Genomic DNA, 27744 nt, shown 5'->3' with positions numbered 1-27744 from the left:
CTCCGGGCGCTCCGGTTTTCTCCCACAATCCAAAGACATGCAGGTTAGGTGGATTGGCGATTCTAAATTCTAAATTGGCCCTAGTGTGTACATGGTGTGTGGGTGTGTTTGTGTGTGTCCTGCGGTGGGTTGGCACCCTGCCCAGGATTGGTTCCTGCCTTGTGCCCTGTGTTGCCTGGGATTGGCTCCAGCAGACCCCCGTGACCTTGTGTTTGGATTCAGTGGGTTAGAAAATGGATGGATGGATATTACCAATCAAGGAAGGATTGTACAGAGCATATAGTTTTATTTATGAGAGGTGGGAATTTGTTATGGGCAAGATTCTGACCGGCCAGGGCAGAATAAACAAATTTGACCAAATGACCAAAACCACAGAGAATAAGTTGGATTCTTGAAGGTTTAACAAACAAATCTAAAAACAAATGCAAAACTAAATTGCTAAAGATGTTAGCTTTTTTGTGCTGAGGAATGTTTCCCTTTGAGGAAAAAAAACAGGTTTGCCATGCATGTGCGTCCTGGTCATTTATAACAGGCTTAATCATGAGGGTCCAAAACCAGTGTTCACATGCGCAAAACCCCCTTACAATGCAGCGTTTTGAGCAATGAAACACACAATGGTACCAGTGAAGACATCACCAGCAAAATGGTAAAGAATAACAAGAATATTGCTTAAACCCTGATTGAGTGAAACTCCAAAGGCAAAAGCTCCCAATATGCCCATCAAGTGTTCCCAGGTAACGCAGATGAAAAGGCCATAACAAGGCAGGATGGCATGAATACTCTTAGCAGGGACCCAAGAATGCACCTCAGGACTGCATCCCTAAAGTTAACCGTTACTGCGCTCTTGAGTCAAGTCTATGAAAATCCAAAATCTTTTGAACTTCATATTCTAGTTCTGTATCTGTAAAACAAGTAGAGGTACAGATACATCTGAAAGCAGATATCAGATGGTAAATATGAAAAGATCACAGTATCTAGTAATGGGCTGGTAGTGCTGACTTCTAAATTACTGGGCCAATCTGTATCGGTATCTTAACAATACAAATACATTTGTGAGTAAGCTTCAGCAATGAAACCCTCTTCCTGCTAGAAAGGATGCTTTTTGCGATGATGGCCTGCAGATTTATTTGTGAAGGACCTGGTCTTCTTTTGCTTTCACTGGCCAAATCCTAGAGAACCCTTCTTAAAAGAATGATGTCCTTCAAGTTATTCTGAAAACCATTGCCATTATAAAACATGTATATGTCAGACTCTTGTTTTCACTCAGAAGCAAGACTCATTATTAGTTCAAGTTTGGAGCAAAACCTCTCACTAAAAAAAATGAAGTCAATTCCGTGGTCTGATATAATAGAATTAGAAAACAAATGTTGCCTAAAAATTATTTAATGGAATAAAATACACAGCCCTTCAGAGCCTATCCACTACTATAAAAACAGTGATATATAAAAGAGAGGGGGGTAAATCAATAATAAAATCCATCGCCATAGGCCTCCAAGGCCTGCTGGCTAACGGCCATAGTGGTAAGAGACCAGATGGCAGGCTGTTATCTGATTTGGCTCCAGAGCACTTTTCACATGTGTTAAAAATAAGATATAACAACAGATGCCCAGTAAACATGTCTTTGTCTTTTGTAACAGGGTTAATTATGCATACCTGAAGCAAATGCATGCATACGCTAAAGTGTATTAAGAACGCACAGTGTGAGCAATGAAGAACAAAATGACATCAGTGACAATGTTACTGACAAAACAGTGTATAATTACCGAAAAATTATTTAAACTCTGGCACTTTCATACTTAGAAATAGAAGAATAAACACTGTCCAGTTAGAAGACTAGCTAGAGAAATGGGAAACAAAAGAAGCAACTTCTGTCACATACTAGCAAGGGCCGCAATGGTGCAAATAGAAAAGAAAATTAATTTTTATTGACATTAAAGATGTACATTACAACATGTCAAACACAGTAGAATCAAAAATACAATTCATTTCTAAACTAGAATTAGGGTGCTTAAATCGTAATTAACACTTAAAGCCTCTGCCTTGCCCATTTCAAACAGCAATGTGGATACAAATTCTGTTATAAAATAGTCAATAACATACAGTAAAACATCAAAAGCAAAACGGAGCAGAGAGCAAAGTCCAGCAGGCTTCTTTGATATTAATAGCATTCTTGCTAAATTCTGAAAAAGCTTTGCACCATTCGTTGCAAATAAAAATGTATATTCTTTTAAGATTAGATAATATAAGATATTGTCAAACAAGAAAAACAAGGAAAAAAGGCTCAAAAGAGCAAAAAAAGCTTTGCCTAAATTATGAAAGCAATTAGTACAGTGGCTCAAGAATATTATTTTAAAATGAGTTCATCAAAAACACAGGGGCACAGTTAGATACTTAAGGGTAAATTTTGGACAAACATTAAGAAGTTTTTCTTTACACAGAGAGCCATAGACACTTGGAATAAGCTACCAAGTAGTGTGGTAGACAGTAAGACGTTAGGGACTTTCAAAACTCGACTTGATGTTATTTAGAAGAGTTAATTGGATAGGACTGGCGAGCTTGGTTTGGCTGAATGGCCTGTTCACGTATAGATTGTTCTAATGTTCTAAAAAAAAGGCAACCTGATGCTAACAAATTCAAAATTGCTGTCCGCATAGTAAATCCCAGAAATAAGCAAAGACATACCAAAAAGAACAGTAAATCCAAAGAAACGGTAATAGTAACAAAATACTCTCCAAACACATGTTTTGCTGTTGGGTTTCTTTTTCTTGGCTGAATATAAAGCCAAAAGGACTCAGCAGCACTGAATTCAGAGTGGCCCTGCCTCCTGAGGCATCACCCACAAAGTACATAAGATTTCAGCACATTTAATGAGACAAAATAAAAATAAATATAATAGCAATAATATGAAAATAATAATAATTCAAAATGAACAAAACAACCATAAAACAGGAAAAAATCCCTAACTGAAACATAACATCCATCCAGTTTACTGAAGTCATTAAAAAGGTTTAAATGTTGTTTTTTTAATAACCTGGTGTGGGAAGTACAAGTCAAGAGAAGTTATGTTTAAGCTACATAGTGTGCTTGTTTGGATTCATCTGAGGTATTATGTGTAGTTTTGGTCTCCATATTAAAAAAAGACACAACAGTGCTGGAAAATATCCAGAGGAGAACAGCTAGGCTGTTTCCAGGACTATTAGGTGTGAACCATGAAGAAAGGAATTTTTTTTTTTAATTTAAGAAAATATAGATTAAGGAGCAGTATAACTGAATTCTTTAAATTTATGAAGAGAATTAATGAGGTAGTTCCCAGCTGTTACTTTAAAATTCATTCTTAACAATTGCACAAACAATTGGAATATTTTCCTTCACACAGAGAACCATTGGCAATGGAATAAATGTAGTGTGGTAGTAGGTAGTGAGACTTGTATGTATTTTGTCAGGATTCTCCAAACTAAAGAGAGACAAAGAATTGATCACTTACTAACACCTTGTCTGATGTTGCAGAAGTAAAATCTAAATTGCTTTGAGACATTTAAAGGAAAGGGTTCTAATTTACTATGGCATATGTGTGACTTAACTGGGAAAATGAATTCTTCTTCAAATTTATTTTGAACCCAACAATTAATTCCAAATGCATCTATCAAATTTTGTATGCTCAGCAATGATGAGTTTGGATTAATAGTAAAAAATACCATGGTTAAAGAGATGGATGGTATCATTAGTAATGAAGGGACAACTCTTCATAGTTGCACTTCGGACATTATTGTAAGTTCATCAATAATGAGAAATAGAAGAGGATCACTTCCCAGTTATACTTCAGGAAAACTGATTAAAGTATTTCAGTTGGTGATACAGTGAAGGAGTGCCTCACATATGTTAACAATGCAATTAATGGAGGAAACAGAAGAGGGGCTGCTATACAATTAAAACCTACTCAGACATACCAGTTAGGCTAACAGGAAAACACCTCCCAGTTAAACACCATACATGCAAGATATACTTTGCAACGGGGGTATGTGTCACACTGTGTCAGTTCAATGGAAGCTTTCTCATTCAAACACCTGTGCTCTTCTTCAATAGGATGACTATGGTAGTGGCCATCTCTGTGTGCCTTTCTAACCAAGAACAAAGAGTGCAAAAGTCAAAATAAAAAATGTATATATAATACCTTGCTGTAACCTGAGTGGTTACCCAATCTCACCTACTGACACTGAGCTCCGCATGCTATTAGCATGGAGCAGACTTAAACCCCATCCAGAAACAACTTTCAGAGCAATCAGTTCCAGGACCAAGAACATCCTTTGAAAATCCATGGGCTTTCCAACTGGAGCTAACTCCAGCACTCCCAGTATTCCCACATCCTTGAGCCCCAGATCCTAATTGAATCATTTGGCAACCCAAGGCTACCTGCCATCTGTAATATGCACTTCTGCCAAGCAGGAATTGTTTGCTGCCAGTATCAGTTTGGGTACATTCTGCTGGGTTTCTGTTTGCCCCACCATGACTTCTTTATCATTTCATTACTTATGGATTAATTACTTTCTGTTAATGTTATAAAGGGAGCTTGCCACCCGTAGTGGCCGTTTAACCGCACTGGCACATGGAGAGGCTCTTCAGTTGCCAGTGTGAGCTTCACTTCTGCTCGTTGTATTTATTTTATGTCATTCTGATGCCCCTAATGTCATCATCAATTCCTTGCCAGCCGGAGGACTTGTTAGAGGACTAATACATTCTTTTGGTTTATGCTTTCCACTCTCAAATGGCCCATGTATTAATCAATATGGACATACACTAACAAGGCACCTTCTCCTATTAAATGTTTGGTTTGAATATGAAGAATTCTTGAATGAAGGGAAAGTCCACCAGTTACTGTCTTCAAAAAGAGAAAACCATGAACAGAATTAAAATTCAAAAACTGAACATTTTTGGCATGTCTTTTGGGGTTATTACTAGTATTCACTTAAACCCTAACCATATACAAGTTTGAGAGACTGAGGACTCCTGTGTAAGTAATTGGAACGGCTGGTTCCTGCCCTGCATCCACTGTTGCAATCAGAAAAACTTGGTCAGTCTTGACACTTTATCTATATTGGGAAATGCAGAAGGACACTCCTTCTAGGTCATCTTCAGCAGCATGAAATTTTGGAAAGTTTTAGCAGAATTTTAGGAGGCAAATCTCTCCCAGCGATGTGTTCTCCATGTCACCTATGAAGGAAGCATTTTTTACTATTTCTCAGCAATGTAAGATACATTGAGGTACAGCACTGGAAATAGGCTGACACACCATTTTGTCTGAACAGCTTCAGAGTACAACAAAACCAAACAGAAATGCCCTACAGCTACATTACAGCACACCTCTAGTGAGCGATGCAGGCATCATGGGGACCTGAGTTGAAATTTGTCCAAGTTCACCATGTAAAGCAGAAATAGGTGTGTGAATGAATCATCTCTTAAGGCCAGATCAGCCAAGGGAACTTGTAGTTAAAAAAATATTACAAATGGCACCACCTCTTAGCTCTTGTTTGTTTTGGCTGCAGCAGGTGGAAATTCTGGCAAAAGCAGTCTGTCAGGAGTTGGCGGTGCTGTGTTCAGCATGCATAACAACGATCATCTCATAAAAATATTTTCAGTTTTTATTTGCATTCTTTGTGTGGCACTTTGCATGCTGTCCTGGGGGGTGCAAACTGGCATGCGAGTCAGCAGTGTTGTCATCAGTGGGGCCAGTGGTCATCTTTTGAGCAGTGTGCATACAGTAGGTTTATGCTTCCCGGGCAGCGGTGTTTCTGCTAGTCAACTTGCTATGCTATGAACTTTTATTTATTGAAAATTCTGTTTACTAAACTCCAAGTGTGGTTTACTGATTACATGTTTACATTTACTAAAAGTCTTCTTTTAGCATGGAGCTGGATTTGAACTATAGATTTCTGACTACAGTTTTTGGTTTAATGACTCTAAGCTCTAATCTCAGGAGCAAAAACTTTAAACAATGCAGTTTTTTGGGGGGCAGTTAATTAAACAGTCATAGAACAACTCTCAAAAACATGTCGCTGGCATTCCGAGAGTGTTGGCTACAAAAGACTATGTGCATTAGTGCCGCTTCAGGAAGTGGGAGACAAAGGCTTCCGCTCAGCCCACTGGGTGGTGTGTGGTGACTATGAATGGCATGCAGAATGAGAGCTCAGCATTCGACTAGAAGAGTCTTGGCCTGCTGCCAGCCCTGCAGGCCCAGAAACAATGTTAACTAATGTATTACATTTTGCATATTATATATTGTTTTATTCTTGTTTGCAAATGAAAACACCTCAAACAGAATACTCTAAATGAGCTGACTGGGTCCTCCAAATTTCAGTGTTTTTGGAAATCATGGAGTGCATTTCACAAATTACATCATCATTCTTTGCTTGCTAGTCAGCCTTTAATGAATGCTTATTCTGCACAAAGCAGCAGCCCACATGTGAGAGAGATGCCAGACGCACTACTCCTAGCCCCCCGCCCCACCACAATCGCTCTCTCATGTAGTTATTATCTACACTACCAATTACTGTGACAAAACAAAAAAGAGTTCTGAAGTGAGGAATAAAATCCTATATTAGGCAATCATACAAGCAGACATGTCTAAAAAGGTGCTTATATAGCTTGTTAAAAAATTCTATAGTTTCTCTAGATGCTGGCATGAAGCTCTCCCCATCCGAGCTGTACAATTCACATATCAAGTATGACAGGATACCCTGTGAGCATAGGAATACCAGTCAGGAAAAAGTGGCATGAAATAAGAAGATAGACCAGCAAGAGAGTAAGAAAACATGTACTGGCATTGGTCTAAGCTGTAATATTCCAGCCTGGCACCACAGAGTCTCCAAGTGAAAGAAGTTTGACTGAGTTGCCATTTCGAGGTAGCCAGTCTACAACTGGTTCTGGCAAAATTCATGACCATTTATATACCGCAGAATGCTCAGGAGAACACTAGTCTCAGGAGTCACCAGAACATACTTTGGTCTGCAGTCCTGAGACCTTTGAACCTTCGCTTGGACCTGCAGTTGAAGTAATCAAAGTATCCACAGGATGGCTGTTAACGACCCCACTACTTTGACATTGGCTAACCAAAGTTCTTGCCGTTGCTCAGATATATTTATAGAATAGGCTAAGGAAAGAAAAAAAAAGTGTTTTTTAAATGTTGACCCCGGTTCCTGTTGCTAGCTGTCCTATCCCTCATCCACATTGCCTCTGTATCAATGTCTCTGCTCTCATGAGTTGAGAATTTGCTCTTTTTGGGTCTGATTTAGGTCCCAAATTGCAGTAACTCCTTGCTAGGTTGTAACCATGAATGCTGTCATGTCTGACTCATCCTCTTATTTCAAGGTAGACAGTTCGTAGTGCTTAAATTATGAAGAAACGCCGACAAAGCAGGAGTTAAACAACAAACTTTTGATTCTCCTTTGTGTTGTGCTGCACTTCCACTCTCAATCAAGCTTCACCCAACATGCCTTGTAAAAGTGCACAATACACCTGTTTAAGTTAAAGTAAATAGAAACAGCACAAGGTGTCCCTTGGGTAAGGAATGCTAAGCTCTGGTCATTTTGTTTGTTAGTCTAGCGTACGTCTATCCAGATGTTCCACTTGCTCTGAGCCAGCAGGTGGCACTGACGTGGAAACTGTAAAACACAGAATACTTTGCTGGCTGAAAGAACTCAGTGTGTGTCAGTAGAGAGGATGTGCGGCATTGATCATAATGGTACTCAGTTTTGTTTTCAGAGTGCGACCCATTAACTGAGCCTGCTCTTTTAATCAGCTTGTTGATTCGGTGGGCCACACTTGAAGTGATGTTACCAGTCTAGCACACCACAGAATAGAAAACTGCACTGGCCATCTCAGAGTTGTAGAAGATGTGAAGGATGCCACTAACCACATTAGAGGAACGCAGTCTCCTAAGAAAAAAGAATCTGCTCTGCCATTTCTTGTATAGTTCCTCTGTGTTCTAAGACCAGTCCAACCTGTCATTGATGTGGACTCCCAAGTACTTGCAGCAGTGGACCACCTCTACATCCCCTCTTTGAATAGTGACCGGACACAGAGGCTCTTTATTGTAGTGAAAGTCAATAACCAGTTCCTCGGTTTTGCTAATGTTAAAATGCAGACAATTTTTTTTGCACCAAGAAACAAAGTTCTCCACCCGACTCCTCTCTTCTGTCTCATCCCCCTTATCGGTATGCCCCATAAGTGCAGAATCATCTAAGAAGTGACATGACCTGCTGTTAAATTCATAGTTTGAGGTGTATAGAGAAAAGGAGAGAGGACTGTCCCATGTGGTGCTCCAGTGTTGCTCACATCCGTATCAGACTGGTTTTTGTTTTCTTTTGAATTTAAGTCTGTCGGCACGTCTAGCCTTTAACCTTTTTTAAAGACTAAAATGTCTTGGTTATGTTAATCCTTTCACAAGTAAATCTGACCTTGCTTTCCCCGACTACATTTTTGGATCAGACTTAAAAAAATCTAAAAAAAAAAATTAATAAAATAGGAGCCTTCCCTCACACTCCATCCCCCATTCTTCTCCGATAAATCTGTTATCTGAGCATTACAACTTCATTGTCTCCATGCTAACAAGCTCCTGAATCCAAGTAGATTTGTGTTATAATGAGATGGAAGCAAAATTAGCAGTTACCTTACCCCCCACAGACCCAGCACTTTACAAACGGTGGTTGACAGGCTACAATTCATCCAGTGACAGTTACTTGGTGTCTAATTGTTCTACAGCATGCATCCCCAAGGGCAAAGTGGAGCCACTGTCAAATGTAATAGTTTGTGGGGAGTAAAAGATCTCATCCGGTCCCGTGGATGAAATCATAAAATTCTAATCCAGTGAGTATGTTTCCCAATCCATTGCCATTTTCTGCACATCCGTTTCTTGTGACTTGTTAAAAATTTTATATCCCAGGTGTTTTAGGTTACCATTTGTGACTCACCCTGGTTTTAATTGTTTAAGTGTAGTGTGTACAACACAGAAAATGTTTAGGGTTTTTGAACAGCGTGATTTGTCTTAGTCATTCAAATTTCTTTTCATTCCAAATAACTTATTTCTTGCAGCATTCAATTTTCTTCATGATTATGATTGCTATTGAAAAAATGTTTTTCTGTCTGGGGTAAACTACATGCCGCAGTTAGAAAACAATTCTGATTCTCCAAACTAATGTAAATTGTCCTATAGCTTCTTTTTGGGGTCATACCTGAGATGAAAATGGAAACTGGGGTGGGAATCAGAGAAGACCACATACTGTTGTATCTGACAAAGTGGTATAACTGTAATATTCAAATCTAGGAGAAAGTAAAGGATGGGTGGCTGGTAATCCACACAGAGTAGTGGGGGGGATTGTACAGTTTCTTCTAATTTTAGAACTCCAGCATTCAGCACAGTGACAGGCAGACCTTTTACCCTTGAATATGTCATCTCCAGAAAAAGTGACAGGAAGACAATTTACTCCCTGTGGAGATATTTGCAGATGGACTCTTTATTTCTGTATCTGACATGATCAGCGGAGGAAGACGTTTAGAGCTCACACACTCTGGAAAGGATGATAGAAAGGAAATGTGTATACTTTAAAGGTGGTATTTTGGGCCATTACTTGTAGAGCACAGATCCTGAAGAAAGTGTAACAGGCAAGGCATTTGTTTGTGTGTTCAGGAGACAACAATCAACAACAACAACATTTATTTATATAGCACATTTTGATACAAAAAGTAGCTTAAAGTGCTTTACATAATGAAGAAAAGAAAAATAAAAGACAAAATAAGAAATTAAAATAAGACAACATTAGTTAACATAGAAAAGGAGTAAGGTCCGATGGCCAGGGTGGACAGAAAAAACAGAAAAAAACTCCAGACGGCTGGAGAAAAAAAAATCTGCAGGGGTTCCAGGCCACGGGACCACCCAGTCCCCTCTGGGCATTCTACCTAACATAAATGAAATAGTCCTCTTTGTAGTTATGTTTCTCACAGAGTCACTTGATGTTGATGGTCATACAGACTTCTGGCTTTTAATCCATCCATCATTGTTGGAACATCACGGTGCTTTGAGTAGATGGTGGTGGCACAAGCCACCACCAAAAGGATACCGGAAAAGGAAACAGAAGAGAATCGAAATGCTATTTACAGTTTATCTTATACAGAGTGCTGGATGGACTGATCGCTGCTACATTCCACACATCGAAAAGCAAGTAATGGCAAAGGGGATTTACATACCATAGAATGTGAAGGCAGAGCCATGATGTTCCACATCTGATATGTCTAAATGCCAGGCGGGCCTATCACATCTAGACCTGTTTACTTCATTTCAGAACATTCACACCCCATGCTGAGTATATGTTTATATTATCTGCAGCTCGCTCAGGATTAAAGGATCATCATTATTCCTTTTCTGTTTTACCATATCTTTAGGTGATAAGTAGCTGCAATGCTTTGCAAGTCAGCCAGTCTTGCAGCTCTTCATTTAAAGCCCAAACTAAACATGTTCTCTTGTGCCTTGGTGACAGAATAAATTAATTTGATGTTTAGATTTCAAGGAAGTTCTTTACCAAAGCTTATTTTTGCAACTGTTGGTGAACACACACTGTGTTTCGTTTTGTGGCTGCTGTTCTTTTGAACCTGTCTCCTTAAGGCCTCTCTGTGAGACTGATGAGATTGATTCCATGCTAACTGCGTCATTTTCGATCTTGATTCTCAGATTTTTTATGCCTAAATTTATTATTTTTTTCTTTAACTGTCCTTATATACATGGGTACTGATACTGATTTTACTGTACGATTTATTAACGTAACATAGCTACAGCATGTATTGTGGATTTATTGTTACTGTTACACAGTCTTCTTAGATTTAATTATTTTCTGACTTCACTAATCTACACTATTAATGTAATAATCATTCATAGATCCAATTTCTGACATGTTTATCTATTCCGTGAATCTACCAAAATGCCCACTGCAGGTCTCTCTCACACATTTATATTTCTGCAGTCAAGATCATCAACTTGTTATCACAAAATGAACACTAGCGCCTGTCCGACCTTGCTATGCATGCTGATAATGTCTTATAGTACTTCTTAACTGACACATTTAAGGGATGAACAACAAAGTTAAACCTCCATAAATGATTCAGATAACACTTTTAGACCTCTCAGATAAAAAGGAAACTGGAGCAAATCTTTCTGTCAGAATGAGGCATGCAGGATTACAATTTGTGGGTCCCATGGTTTCCAGGCAGTGTGCATTGCCAAATAATGACTTCCAATTCCTGTACATCCTGTTATTGAATCTTATGGATACAATTTTCAAACTGGCCTTGTGCACCCTTGTCATTTGGAAAACACCCCCACCTCCTCCATACATATCCCCTAATTGCAGTTTGACCCAGGTTTAATGAAAAGGCGATGATTTGTTTAGTGGTTTGGCCTCTGTCTCTCCTTCCTGTGCGAATCCCCAAGTCCTTTATGGCATGCTGTAGCCTTGGCTCTGTGGTCAGCCAAGAACCACATGAAAGCCAAAAAAAAAAGAAAAGAAAAAAAATAATCCAAATAAATCTGCACCCACGTGTAGCGTCTCCCTAATTAGATTTCCGTCCCATCATGCCGAGTGGCTTCCCTAATAGGTAGAGAAGCATACGATTCTGGAGCAGCACAACCCTTTTAAAGGATTATTTGGACACAGCAGGTGTCTCACTAATTTTACATTTTAAACTATATTCTTATTCAGAGTGAGCTCTTAACATAAACTCTCCCAGAAAGGTAATGTATAATGTAATATGCGGGTTATATCTGCATTGATTTATTTAGCAGTTTTTTTTTTAATCTGAGTAGTTTACAAGTCATGAGTAGTCGCAGTCAAATGTCAATGTAGCCATACAAATGCTAAAATTGGTAAAGGATCACATATATGAAGGTTTGCCATATTCTTGATATATGATACTACAGAATAAAACTGATCATTTCATAGGGACAGTATAAATATTAATTAGAATGAGTTGTAGTGAAAAAAGGGTGAGTCTCAAATGCATTTTATCAAATATAAAGATAGATTTAGATAATCTTATGTGTAAGGGTGACATTTCCACCACTGTGGCGCAAAGGCCTGACACTCGAAAAGCAACAAACTTGCTGCACCTAAGCTGTGAAGCTACTGTATGAACTGTCTGCTCGAGATTTACTTGCTAAAATAAAAATCTGTGACGAAATTGAGACACAGGACAGAAACTCATTCAACCTTGGAGACTAGTAAACCAACACTATGATTTTACTGATATAATGTGTTACACTCATAGGTGGAATTGGGGGTCAAGAGGGTCAGTGCCCCCCAAACTGCAATATATGTCAATAAGACATATACATATGTAATATCGTAATAATGATACTTTTCTTTTCTAATGTGGTGTATTCAAAAATGTTGCAATTTAATTTAATGTATCATACCATACTATGTGGTCGTTTAGTGCTGTATCAGAATGACTCAAGTAGAGGATCTCAGACCAGAATCCACTTCCAAAACTATTCAATATCCCCCACTAGCCCCCTACTAATAAATCAGCATCTAGCATTCAATAACCTAAATCATACTCTTGACAACACACACCAACATAACCATCTAACATAACAACAACAATTGATTTCTTGTATTGCCCAGAACCACACAAGAAATGCCTCAATGGGCTCTAACAGGCCCTATTTTTTGACAGCCTCCCAACCTTGACTGTCTAAGAAAACAAGAAAAAAAAACTCACAAAAAAACTAGAGAGACCTCCTGCCAGATAGGTTGAGCATGGAATGAGTGTCAAAAAAATGGAGTAAATACATTACACAAAACAGTAATCCCCTTCACAGAGCATGATGGCCAGTCTTTCACTGCCTTTTCAGAAATACAACACAACAGCACAAAGTACTTTGGTTTTGCACATCCCTCCTCACCAAGTGCAGGCACAGAGCACCACAACAACTTGCAAGGCAAACTGCAAGAACAGATTTTAACAGTCACTTAATACAGAACTATCACATATGAGGATAAACATTTGTTCCAATACATCAAAACCAAATAGAAACAAATTAGTATAAATGCAAAACAACAATATCTGTCCATCAGCGAATAGTAGAATCACCGCCAGATTGTAGAAAGGAGTCAGACAAGATAGACACAGTCAGAGTCCTGGAGACCTCGTCCAGCTAGTCAGCTTCCCCTATCAGGCCCACCACCAGGAGGAGACACACGGGACTCTGGTCTGGGGCCCTAATGGAAGGGGGCCCCTTCACACTTGATTTTTTTTAAGCTGATGTTGTGCGCGTAGATATATATTCGGACAATTATTCAAGTTACATGTAATAGAAAAGTTAAATCATTTAGCTTACAACAATACAAGTGAGTGTTTTAATAGCCGCACGCTCCACGCAAGTAGATATCGTGCTCGTGTCGTGTGAAGCACACTTGTCAAAGGGGGCCGGCAGTGGCACGCTTCTCAAAGAAAAAGCGGAGCTGATGCCAACATCCTTGAGCTTGATGTTGAGTAGTATGTTTGTTGTACAGGGTACGTGGATAATGGAGTGACTTCGCTGCAGTAATTGAATACTTCTGTTTCACACACACAGGCGCTGTTCTGTCTCAGACAACAGCGATATTGTTGTGCACTATCGTGGATGTGGACGTGTATGGTGTAGCAGACGTCCGTCTCCGTAGTTTGATAATTCATTCGCTTGGTGTTTATTGTTGCTTTTAAAGCAGTGACGAGTGTGCGTTGGTTTTGTTTGTATCACTAAAGATTCTGGATCACCCGGATTTTTTGAAAACTTTGAAGTTTGATACAGCAAGTTACCATACTGACTGTACACCATGTAGATAACCCTAACCCTAGTATATATTAAAATGTTCAGATGTTACTCCTATTCATTGCATTGGTATAATTGTACCATTACACGTTAGATACTACACAGGCCTATCTCATTAATGTATTGTTTCAATTCCACTACGAGCTTCCGTTAGCACTGGCTTTCCTTCTCGCAGTCAAACTTTGATGTGCGAGAAGGCTTAACTCATCAAGTATGGTATTCATAAATGCAGCATTGTCGCTGTCGGATAAACTACATTTAAGTCATTTTGTATACTGTATTTGAAGGTTTTGGCATGTGGGGACCCGGGGGTAGGCAGAGGGGCCCACACGTACCCAGTTGTCTGGGGCCCAAATGTTTCTGGCGGCAGGCCTGCCCCTATACTGGCCATTCTACAGCTGGGTCAATGGTGTACCAGCCAATCTGATGAAAGGACCCTTCTAATCAATGATTCCAGACCTCCTTTATCTGAGGTGACTTTTCCATAAGCAAGCAAGCAACTTGGCATTAGATAAGTGCCAACAAGTGCCACATGTGAGTAACGAGAATAGAAACAGAATGGGGGAGCATTAGTAACAGTTTATAAATATCATATTACTTCTGCAGTATTTTAGAACTAATGACTAACAACAGAGCTCTACTCAGGGTGTGCTAAACTGAAGTAGTGAGTCTCCAGCCTGATTTAAAAGGTGAGGCTGAAGGGACATCTCTTATTGTAGTAGGGAAACTATTTCCCAGCTTCGGCAGCCATAACCACGTAGTCCCATTTATGCCACAAATATTGCAATCAATGCCATTCAAAGTTATTCAGTAATATTAAAAGAACAATCAAGGATGAATGTCTAACATTTTTTAAACACAGACCTACACACGAGAATGATCCCTCTGGCTGTATTCCTCTGTGGAATGCTGAACTGACTGACACAAATGAGAATGTTTCTTGCACATCATCTTTAGAAAAAGAGATGACAGTGGCAGACATAAGTGACAAAAATATCACCAAAGCTCAAAGCAGTATTTCAGAGTTTCATACAGTTACTAGAAAGCCATGGAACAGAATAAGGAGTACTTGGCAAAAGGGGTGCAGATAGTTAGGCTGCTGTTGAAACTTGGCTTGTCTTTCCATGGGCATCAGGAAGGAAAAGTATCGGATTTACAGGGCAGCTTTCTAGGACTATGTGTGATTTCTTTTCCAGATATAATCAATGCTCTGCAACTTTTCAGGATGTTTATTTTAATTGCACTACTCCTAAATTCCCCAATGAAATAATTGAATTAGGTGCTGATCTTGTTTGTAATGAAATCACACCTGCAGTGCACAAGACAGGATTTTTTACTACAATTGGTGACAAAGCAAAGTCATTGAAAATGGAACAGCTGTCAGTCTGCGTCAAATATACAGAAGAACGTGAAGTCAGAAAACACTTTCTGTGTTCTTTTGATTGCTTTGAATAACTAAATAGAATTACATTAATTCTGGTTTGGAAGACTGCAAGCTTAAAAATAGTTGCTCAGGCCTAATGAAGGTCATACATATGATTCACAAAGGACTTCAGTTTAAAGAAATAACCCTTGCAATAACTTCATCCATGAAGGCACATATTAAGAGGAAAAGAGATGAGAACTGGGCTGACATTTAGAAAGAGCTGGAACAGATTTATGGAAATCACAATGTTTCTTTTTCACAAATAGTTCAAACCTTACCAAAAAGGAAACGACCTACACGGACTCCAGCTACAATGAATGAGGTTGGACTAATGACTACACATGGACAGCATGAAACTACAAGTATCAGCAAAATCGAAATGATGCCTTTGCATTCAATGATCAATTTTATGTGCCAGTACATAATGCTCCAATTTTAGAAACAGATATGTTTTCTGGTGAATCCATGAGGATTTAATGTGCTTGTGATTTCAAATGAAGATGTGTACAGAAATGGCATTGGTGTGCTGTTGAAAATTTTGAGGCCCCCTCATCTCACTGTCCCAGAAATGGAGCTTTTATCAGTTCAACATCTGAGGTCGCCCTAAAGACATATTGGTGTGAATTTAACAGCAAAACATATCCAAACCTCAATAAACATCTGAAAGAAAAATTTACGCAGTGAGACAAATTAGCAACTGACTGTGTTCAACCATGCGGGATCAATGATTCTTTTGAATTATTGGCAAGTTTGGATCAGGACAAAATTGTAGACATATATGCAAACTGGAGGAGAAAGCAATTCAGTCTCCACTAAGGTAAGCCTTATCCTTCTTCTGAGTTGCAATATGGTTTTGGCTCCGTTTATATGAATTTATAGCAGACCCCCTTTTGGATGACCCATGGTATGGCACTGTATTATTTCCTTTGACGACCCATTAAAAAAGTGAAAGTTTGCATATGGCTCCACTGGAGGATATAGCATTTTGTTGGAAGGCTGTTATTATATAGAGGAAGTAATGTACAGAAAATAATTATGATGACTAGTCCAATGGATGTTGCTAGAGACCACAGTTGGATTACTGATTACGAGTAAAAGACCCTGTTCAAACATGTGGGAAAAGACAGATCGGGTTATTGAATGGAAATCTTTAGTATCTGGACACAGTACATGTCACAAGGTCTCGGTCTAAGGAAGTCTAATGTACCGGTGGAACTTACTGCTTGACTGAGGGAACACCAGGGCCTACTGGAGAACTGTGTCACTGAGTGACCTCAGTGCTGTGTCAAATTGTCTCATACTCAAGAATGACTGCACAATTTCAGAGTTAAGTAAGTTTAAACTATGGAGGAAGGGTGGGTGGTGTATGAAGTGGAGAGAAGGAAGCCTGTAACAAGCATGAAGGGAAAGTAGTGTGTCTGCAGCCTCACAGTAAGGAGTTTCTGCCCCAGATTTAGGCAGGCCCAAGAAAAACTAGAAGGCATCATTTTACTGCTGTATGCTTTACTTTTCACCCTTCTAATGATAGCCCTCAGCATTTACACTTTAAAGAAATGGTTTTCTTTGACTAAACCTTCATACGTAATTAATACTTCTATATCTAATAATAATTATTGTATGCCTTTTATGTTGCTTTAAATTAATCATTCATTCATTCATTTTCAATTACTGAGTTAGAGTACCTTAATTACATAATTGTAAGTAAAATGTTATTGAATGCTGACACTGTGTTTTTAAAAAGCGATTTTTAAAATATAGCACTATATTTAAAGTTGACTATATACCTTTGCATAAAGGTTTATCTAGAAAGATTTCATATTAAGCAATAATAATAAGTGAATAATCAATTAATCAAGCTGACTGTGCAGGTTTAAATAATGTGGAATTTCAGTCCAATCTTTAATTTGAAATCCAAAGGCAAATAAATATATTATTAGGTTAATGAATAAACTTTAAATCGTAATAATACAGAAGCCTGCAGTGATGACTGCAAACACCAATCAAAAACAAAAAGAACAACTTCTTGACTTGTGAGAGCAGAAGAAATAATGGAGAAGTAGTGCAGATGATGGATAGACCACTATCATTTCAGCCAGCAATGATGAAGGGGGCAACATAAAACATGTATAATATTTGCTTTTCTGCCTTAACCCATTATATAAATTTACACTGGCATCGCTGGGCATTTCCATTCGTTAGAGAATAAAAGGAACAAAGCATTACTAGAGTTAGGAGTTGTGACTTTTGCTTGGTTTATTCCAACCAGAATTACATTTTTTTTCATTAAAAACTATTAGTTGGCTTCAGATATGTATGGCTGTCCATTTTTGATCTAAATGCCGAGTGAGTCAAAATTACGTTAACATTATATAGCATATAAAGCATATAAATTGTCCACAAAAATTGTATCTAAGTGTATACATAGCAGTACCATTAGTGTTAACATAATTTTGACTCACCCTGTATTAAAGCCCAAGAAATTAAAAGAGAACGTGACGTTTTTCAGAAACAAGTAACTGCCTTAACAGTCACAACCTAAGATTAGCTCTCAGTAAATGTATTCCAGTATGACTAAAAATATTAGCATTGCCGTGACTGATCTTTGAAAACATTTAAATTACTTGCAGCAGCAACTTCAGTTATTATTGTTTTTTTATAAAGGAAATATATATGAGCAAAGGAGAAAACTGTTAGGACACTGAGTCGATACAGTAAATGTAGATGACATTCTACGGCAATAGTGAAGGATTTAGTTAAATTTGACCTCCTGAAAAACCTCCAGGTAATCCAGAGAGTTTCATAGCCAATACACTTTCATTTCTAAATTAAAAAAATGTTGCCAGTTAATTTAAGATTCTGTATTTTTTCTATGAAATATGTGCATTTCTGAAATTGGTGTCATCGACTTTTGAAGTATGTATGTTTTTGATAATGTTTTGTTATTAGTTAGTTTTTTTTGTGCAATGTACAAGTTGTTTTCCAGGCAATTGACCAAAAAAGCAAGAAACAATACTTTGTTAAACCTTAAAAAAAATAAGATCATTGCTCTAGTTGTACTAGATTTCAAAATACTAGCCAGTGATTCTTACTAAAGTAGAAGATTTAAAAGGAGAATGGGCCTGTCTGGAGCTAGATGTGGCATTCATTTAGATCAATGGTTCTCAGACTCAGTTCCGGGGACCCCATGTGGCTGCAGGTTTAATATGTGTATCATGTACAAGCCAGTAACCAGACCTACAGGGAACGTCAGTCCATCACAGTGATCCCTCATGTATAGGGAGAACCAATTTAGAGTTGCCCATGAACTTTACATTCATATGTTTTTGACACCATGCAGAGCTGGGAGGATGTGCAAAAACAGAAAGTTACCAGGTCGGGATTCAGACCTTAATCCCCTGTAGTTATAGAGCTCATTCTTAAAATATCAAACAGACCTCATGAAATATCAACACAGATTTATCAACCTAAAGAGAAACTAGAGAGTGGTGATCCAGAATACAACTCTGTTACCAGTGTTGCTTTATATTTAAGTTATAGCAAAAAAAAAAAAAAATAACACAAAAAAACACAACATTCAGGAATTGTTTCTGGTAATGTTGCACAGAAGGCCTCCATTTTGGACCAGTCACAGTGTATTCTGAGGTGCTAAATGAGAACAAAATGTACTGGAGCAATCAACTTCCTTTGGCAGAATTTATGGAAAATGCATTTCTAAGACTAGCTCTTCTGTACTGGTTACGTACTAAGAAAATTCTGGCATCGTAGCAGAGGTGCTGGCAGTAAAGGTCATTGCTTCAGAAACCAAAAAATACTAACAATCAAAAAGAATAATGAAGGTGTACAAGGTGTGAAACAACAACAACCACATATATAGCACATTTTCATACAAACAGTAGCTCAAAGTGCTTTACATAATAAAGAATAGAAAAATAAAAGACACAATAAGAAAATAAAATAAGTCAACATTAATTAACATCGAATAAGAGTAAGGTCCAATGGCCAGGGGGGACAGAAAAAACAAAAAAACTCCAGACGGCTGGAGAAAAAAATAAAATCTGTAGGGATTCCAGACCATGAGACTGCCCAGTCCCCTCTGGGCATTCTACCTAACATAAATGAAACAGTCCTCTTTGGATTTAGGGTTCTCACGGAAGGACTTGATGATGATGGTCACGTAGACTTCTGGCTTTTAATCCATCCATCATTGTTGGAGCATCATGATGCTTTGAGTAGCCTGCGCCACCACCACAAAAAAAATGGAAAAAGAAACAGAAAAAGAGAGTAGGGGTCAGTACGGATTTTAGAGCCACCATGAATAGTTATTATGAGGAAATTGAACATATAGAGTATCAGGATTAAGTTAAAGTGAAGTTATGAGAAGGCCATGTTAAAGTAATGTGTTTTCAGCAGTGTTTTAAAGTGCTCTACTGTATTAGCCTGGCGAATTCCTATTGGCAGGCTATTCCAGATTTTAGGTGCATAACAGCAGAAGGCCGCCTCACCACTTCTTTTAAGTTTAGCTTTTGGAATTCTAAGGAGACACTCATTTGAGGATCTGAGGTTATGATTTGGAATATAGGGTGTCAGACATTCCAATATATAAGATGGGGCAAGATTATTTAAGGCTTTATAAACCATAAGCAGAATTTAAAAATTAATCCTGAATGACACAGGTAACCAGTGTAGTGACATTAAAACTGGAGAAATGTGTTCGGATTTTCTTTTCCTAGTTAGGATTCTAGCAGCTGCATTCTGCACTAGTTGCAAACGATTTATGTCTTTTTTGGGTAGTCCTGAGAGGAGTGCATTACAGTAATCTAGTCGACTGAAAACAAATGCGTGAATTAATTTCTCAGCATCTTTCAAAGATATAAGAGGTCTAACTTTACTTATGTTTCTTAGGTGAAAAAATGCTGCCCTAGTGATCTGATTAATATGCGATTTAAAATTCAGATTACAGTCAACAATTACTCCTAAGCTTTTTACCTCCATCTTGACTTTTAATCCTAATGTATACAGTTTATTTCTAATAGCCTCATTGTATCCATTATTGCCAATCACTAAGATTTCAGTTTTCTCTTTATTTAACTTGAGAAAATTACTATTCATCCATTCTGAGATACAAGTCAGACATTCTGTTAGTGAATCAAGAGAATCGGGTCATCAGGTGCTATTGATAAGTACAGCTGTGTGTCATCAGCATAGCTGTGGTAGCTCACGTTGTGCCCTGAGATAATCTGACCTAACGGAAACATGTAGATTGAGAATAACAGCGGACCCAGGATAGAGCCTTGTGGAACACCATATCGGATATCATGTGTCTTTGAGTTGTAATTCCCACAACTAACAAGAATTTTCTCCCTGTCAGGTAGGATTCAAACCTATTTAAGACACTGCCAGAGAGGCCCACCCATTGACTAAGGCGATTTCTAAGAATATTATGATCAATGGTGTCAAATGCAGCACTCAGATCTAAGAGGATGAGAACAGATAAATGGCCTCTGTCTGCATTCACCCAAATCATTTACTACTTTAACGAGTGCAGTTTCTGTGCTGTGATTTGTTCTAAAACCCGACTGAAATTTATCAAGAATAGCATGTTTATTTAGGTGGTCATTTAACTGCATAATGACTGCCTTCTCCAGAATTTTACTTAAGAAAGGCAGGTTAGAGATGGGTCTAAAATTTTCAAGAGCCGAGGGGTCAAGATTAATGTTTCTTAAGAAGGGGTTTAACTACAGCAGTCTTAAGACAGTCTGGGAAGACCCCCGTATCTAATGACGAATTTACTATGTCAAGAATATTGTCAATTAGCACGCCTGATACTTCTTTGAAAAACCTTGTTGGTATTGGGTCAAGGACGCAGGTGGAGGGTTTTAATTGAGATATTATTTTTTGTAAATCGGGTAAATCTATCCTAGTGAAAGAGTTTAATTTGTTTATAGCAGAATGCTGGGGTTTAGGAGAATCCTTAGTGTTGGAGGGATATACTATGTTATTTCTAATATAAATTTTTTGATTGAAAAATACAGCGACAGCCTCACAGGTTTTACTGGAAAGCTAGGGGGCACCAGAGAGCCCTAAAACCCAATGTGAACATACCAAGACAGTCCCAGGTTCAAATAAACAGTGTTTCATTACACAATACCTAATAAATGAAGCACAAAACACATTTATCTCTCCTCCAGATAACCTCTTCTCTTTCCACCGCACTGCCCTCTTCCAGTCAAGTGTTGCTTGTCTTCCTCTCAGCTGTGACTCACCAGGACAAGGGAGTGCAGCCCATTGGAAGCACTTCTAGGTCACACTGAAGTCCCACATAGCAGGGAGTACATCTCCCTGCAGTGTCCTCTTGTTGCACCCATGGATCGCAGCAGGGCTGCACTGCCGGACTATGATTCCCGACATTCCCTGCTGGTTCCAAAATGGGCACTGGTATCCAGGGCTGCTGCCATCTATTGACTGGGGGGACTATACACCTCCCAGAGACAGTTCTTCCCTGTCCTCCCCTTTCTCCATGGTCAGGAAAAGTCCTAGAAGTATGTTTGGTTGGAACGCCTGTACATCTTTTTTTCCAGGTGGTATGTCCGAGAAGTCCTTTTTGTTTCTGGCACCTATCTCTCCCTTACCTGGAATATCTGTCTGTCCTATAAGAGCCTCCCATCGGGGTAAGGAACCATTCCCTCTCCTGGTCGGATGCCCATCCATCCCATATAGCACTTACAAAGGTAAAAATGTGTGGTTGCAGCAGGCCAATCCCATTTATTGCTTTGGTGCAGTCGAAACATTGGTGTGTTAGCACACTGCTGCTACTGTCCATTCCACTTGAGAAATTTAAGAGAACTTAAGAGGTTTTCTCCCACACTGAGGTGGTGGGTATTTAACGGTTGGTAAATTGGGCAGAGAGAGTTTGGGGGTCAAAGTTCTCCTTTGAAGATCTATAGCTTCCAGACCCTGGATGAAGGACAGACACATTATTGTGGTCACAAACTCAACCCCATCCTGTGTCCCCTTTAATTTAGTCCCGGTCAGCAAGACAGAACTGTCATATTCTTCACAATGGAAATCATAATGGCAGTGAGGACTATTTTTCTTGGCGCCTTTTCTCCTAGATGTCGGAGTAAGAGAAGGAGTGCAGGAAGCAGAAAATGACAATGAAAATTTCAACACATAATAATAATAATAATCACAACCAGAAGATTGAAGGTGATTCTTTTTATTTTTTTTAAATGTAGTGAGAAGTCAAGCAAAATGACCCGTTGTATTTGCTAACTAAAAAGATTAAAATATGCAAGCTTTCCAGGCAACTCAGGCCCCTTCACAGTACATACTTGTTGTTAATATAGTGCTTTCGTTTAACAGGTTTCCACGACATATTTACATTTTACTTTTTGATATCTAATTGTGTATACTAGATGACATTACACATAACCCTACCTAAAGACGCAGGGGTTGCTTTGCAGTTCATGGTTGCGAAAAGCCCCCATGGCACCTACAAAATACATCAGCCTTTATATAAAAGCTTTCCAAGTTGTAATGAGAGCAGCCATTTCAACTCTCTGTGTTTGCTTTTTGTTTAGAATACTCACCAGACAGTGTTGCTTGAGCTTCAGGCACTGAAATATGTACGGCTGTGGCATGTCAAAGTGAAAAGGATGCAAATTAGAAAACACAGCCAGAAAAGGTAGAGGCAAGCTTCAAAACAAGCAAAGGGTGATACATAAAACATGCTGGAAGTATCAGTAGAACTAAAATGAACTATTGTCTGTTAACAGGCTTGACTACTGAGAGTGTATACATAGGAAACATCAGACTGTGGGCAGGTAAGCGAGCACTGCTCTCTTAAAGAGCAATGAAAATCACTATTAAAGCAGGTGAAGCACTACTAAGTAAATAAACTAGCCCTTTGATCAGCATAGTGCTGCTATCAGAAATAACACTCGGTTACAGTTTCCCTCAACCCCTCAAGATTCTGCATAGTCCAATTATTTTTAATACTCACATAGAAAGTCAACACGGTTGTTTGCCAGACCACCTACACTAACAGGAATCAATGAATTTACTTTTAGCATCAACACATACAGTCATTACATTCAAAAGAAGCAACTAATTGTTTTGTCAGGAACACAAAAAGAAAACTAAGAATTGTTCAAGTTATTAAAATCCACAAAAGCATAAGTTCCCATTCTCACTAACAGCTCTAGGGATTCTGTAACAGGAGCCACGTATTATGAAGTGACATTGTTTCCCATAGCCCTAGACACTAAGTGTGGATATGACCCTTGACACTATAAGATGGAGTCTCATGCCACCCTGTCCTTGTTCAGCATGGATTCTTTTCAATACAGTGGTAAGGAGGTGATATTGGGTACTTTGACACAAACAGAAAGTTTCTACCCATATCTCTCTTTTCATCTATCACAAATGCAGACAAATAAGAAGCACGACCACTGCAGTTATAAATTCTGACAAGAAACCAAACACCAATCACTTTAGATTCCCCAGAAAGAACACTATAAAACATAAGAGGTTGTCAGTTACATAGATTACCAGCCATGTACGTGTGGAGCTCCACACTACCAACTGAGCAAACTGGCTGGTGCAAATTAAAAGATTGGATGTGGATGTGGATTAGACTAGGATTCAAAAAGACAATCCAAGATTAACACAGGCCCAGGTGGTCCTTTGCCCATGTTAAGCTCTGCCTGTGAAAAGCTATAAGTCAACATTAGCATAAAAAAGACAATTTTTGTCAATGAAAATAAAAGAAAACTGTTAAGAAAGTTGGGGTAATGCACTGTGGTTTGGTTAACTGGCCATTCTGCTTTAGGACAGTGTGATGTGCATGTGTACATGTTGATGCTATGCCTGATGCAATGCTGGCATGCTTCTTGGTTAATTGTAGAAGTATTATAGATGGAGGTGGTTGATGAGTAACTTGCATCCATACGGGAAAATTCTAAAGTGGTATTTACTAAGACTAAACATGAAGATCTCGAAACATGTACCAACCCTGATATTTGTTGTATAGCTTAAACCAGTTTTTTAAGATGTACTTGTTGCAAACCTAAAAGAGAAACGTGCCTTTCATCGGTGGCACAGAGTTGTTCTGTGTCTTTGGGATCCATCAGTATGGCTCAGACTTGTAATGTTGGGGATCAGTCAATCTAGACATCAAATCTATATTCGTGTTGGACAACCAGGACTTAGGCACATGCAGTGAAAGGAGAAAATGATGATTTCTAGAACATTAGAACAATCTAGATAAGGACAGGCCATTCAGCCCAACAAAACTCACCAGCTCTATCAACTTCATTGTTCCAAAAATAACATCAAAATAACATCAAGTCTATTATTTATTACATGTGTGTATGGTTCTCTGTATGAAGAAAACTTCAATAGCTTGTTTGAAATTTACCCTTAAGAAGTTTCCACCTGTGTCTTGATCATCTCATTTTAAAATAACAGTCTTGATCCATTGTACTAATTTTCTTCAGAATTTTAAACACTAATCTTATTTTGCTTAAACTGAAAAGGCTCAGCTCTTTAAATCTTTCTTCATAATTCATCCCCTGTAGCCCTTGAAGCAGTCTAGTCGCTCTTCTCCGGACCTTTTGTAGTGCTGCTATGTCCTTTTTGTAGCCTGGAGACCAAAACTGCACCCAGTACTCCAGATGAGGACTCACCAGTGTGTTATAAAGCTTGAGCAGAACCTCCCTGGACTTGTACTCCACACATCAGTGTGCTATATAACCTGACACTCTGTTAGCCTTCTTAATGGCTTTTGAACACTGTCTGGTATTTGATAGTGCCGAGCCCTCTACAACTCCTAAATCATTCTCATAAGGGGCACTTTTGATTTTCAGACCTCCCATTGTGTATTCAAATCTAACATTTTTACTTCCTACATGTAATACATTTACTGACATAAACTTTCATCTGCAACAAATCTGCCCAATCCTGTATGCTGTCCAAATCCCTTTGTGATGATTCAACAAATTCTAGATTATCTGCCAATCCACCTAGCTTGTTATGTATAATAAAATTTATATTCCTATCCAAATACCAGCGGCCCCATTATTGACCCCTGAGGAACACCACTCTTAACATCACCCGATTCTAATAGGGTTCCTCACAACATAACACTTCTGCACCCATCTAAAAATATCAGCCTGAACTCCCATTTCTTTTAGTTTAATGCCCAACCTCTCATGTAGCACCGTACAAATGCTTTCTGAATGCCAAGATAAATTATATCATAAGCTCCACTTTGATCATATCCTTTTGTTGTTTTCTCATAGAATTCCAGCATGCTGGTAAAACATGACCTGCCTCTTCTGAACCCATGCTGACTGTTAAGTAAAACTCCTGTTATTGCCATGTGTTGCTCAGTCTTATCCTTAATAATTCCTTCCATTAATGTACCTGTGTTGCACGTTAAATTTACTGGCCTACAGTTACTTGGATTTGCCCGGTCACTCTTTATATATAATGGAAAATGATTTGCCATTTTCTGGTCCTTCTGAGTTTTCCCAGTGCACAGTGACTTCCTAAAAATGTGTTAAAGGTTTATATAATGTACTTGCTAACCTCCTTAAGAACTGAAGGGTAAATATTATCTGGTTCTGGTGGTTTATTTGATTTCAGCCTATTTAATCTGAGCAGCACTTCTCCGTCTACAATTTCCAGATGACTCAGTACCTCCTTAGTTAGTCCCATTTACTGCTAGAAGGTTAGCCATTTCCTCACATGTGAAGACCTCAGGAAAATGGGAGTTTGGAGCACCTGATATTTTCACTGTCTGTATTTTTAAATTCTCCTTTACTGTTCCTGGTGCACTTTACATCCTCCTTGGCTATTCTTTACAACTAAAATACTGTACCTGTGCAAGGAGAAATTAATACTTTTTTGCAGACAGCTAAAAGAAATGCAGAAAAGCAGCCAAAAATAGGCTGTGAATATGCTGAAAAAATAGGTAGACTTGAAAACAACTAAGACAACTCATAGTGAAAAAAATATGGTAAATGTTCAAAAACATGGAACGTTCCAGAGAAACTAACAAATGCTTAAATGCTAAACATATAATCCATAAAGTCTGAGCACAAGGTATTAAATCCAGGGCCCTCAAACACTGTTTAAACCAGAAATGGTGCATAACAAGCTGCATGAACCATTAAGCAACCGAGCAGGTCATTTCCTGAAAACAGTACTGCTTGTTGATAACAGCAGAAAGCTTTACAATAGTCAGCAAAACCACGAAGCACTTTACAGAGCTATTAACAAGATCGTATTACGTAGAGAATCCATACAGGTAAGTTGGAAGTAGGAAGGAGAAGCTATCCTTTGTCTCTGCTCCCTGACAGTTCATTAATAAGCCAGTGTCTCGCAGGATAACCTCAGAAAGTGAGAACAAATACAAGAGAAGCGGTTTGATGGCAAATGTTGGTTTAAGGTTGGGTGGTTTACTTATGCTCAGCAGTGATTCGGCAGCAGGTGCTCTCAAACAAACGTTAACCATTTCTTTACCATGTCTCTTGTGCTACCCCAGATGAAGGTAAATATAAATAGGTGAAGAAGGGCAGGCTGGCTAGGACGAGTTAAAAGCCCATTACATTGACACTAAGAATGCTCACCAACCATGTATTTTACGCACCTTCAGTTGTCTGGTCTTTCACCAATGTCAGCTGAGATAAAGTCATCTTTAAAAGCCATTATTGCTGTATGTTTGTGTTTTGTTTTTTTTTTATTACAGGGGGGTCACGTCCTGACGTCTGCCAAAATGTCACTTGCCTCTATGCCCAGTCGGACATCTTTCTCAGAAAACTCTGTCACTAACCTGATGTAAGTAAAGAAAAAGCTAACTGGTTTTCATTCTGCTTTGAAATTTAAAATAAAGGCATTTAGAAAGTGAGTCCACCTCATCTCTTCTTTCGGTAATACTTTACAGCTGCAAACAAAGCAGATAGCATGGAGTAAAGCTTCACTTGTATCAGTCTCAGGGGGATTAGGTGTCAAGGCCCCTCAAATAAATGCACATGAAAGCAAACCATCACCAAGGGTGGCTGTTGGAAGCAGTGCCCTAACCCTGACGTCGTCGTTCTTTCTTTCAGCCGTGAGAATGGTAGCGGAGTGTGCCTGGATCTTCAGGTAATTGATACCGTGAGAAGCATCCGAGACAGAGAAGACACAGTTATGCATCACGTCTTGACGGGAAACCTGTATAAGCCACGAAAAAGGGTGAGCAAATTCTTTACACAAGACTTCATTGCTCAATGCTTCCAGCCCACTAAATAACGTAACACAGTTCATTCTGAGCGAAGTGATTATTGCCCACTGGTTTTGATAAGTGTATAGCTGTGTTTGTCTGCATTCAGAAACTGTAGGACTGCGACTGCTTATTATCTTTGAAAATTAATGCATTTTGTGAGGCTTGGATCTTTACAGTCTCAGTTTTGTTTGGTGG

At 38.7% G+C, this 27744-nt stretch overlaps 1 protein-coding gene across 2 annotated transcripts in view; it reads left to right on the top strand.

Annotated features, from left to right (window-relative positions):
• The window catches only part of slc9a5 (solute carrier family 9 member A5), a 159446-nt gene that overhangs the window by 112663 nt on the left and 19039 nt on the right, over nt 1-27744 (top strand). For both annotated transcript variants that reach the window (XM_039762957.1, XM_039762958.1), the window contains exons 11-12: nt 27034-27122; nt 27392-27518. In XM_039762957.1, the coding sequence (XP_039618891.1) occupies nt 27034-27122; nt 27392-27518 (216 nt within the window). The remainder of the gene's footprint in view (nt 1-27033; nt 27123-27391; nt 27519-27744) is intronic.

The sequence above is a fragment of the Polypterus senegalus genome, chromosome 9 (assembly GCF_016835505.1).
Source record: "Polypterus senegalus isolate Bchr_013 chromosome 9, ASM1683550v1, whole genome shotgun sequence".
Classification (NCBI taxonomy): Eukaryota; Metazoa; Chordata; class Cladistia; order Polypteriformes; family Polypteridae; genus Polypterus; species Polypterus senegalus.
The sequence above is the reverse complement of the archived record's forward strand: the minus strand, read 5'-3'. Positions and strand labels throughout refer to the sequence as shown.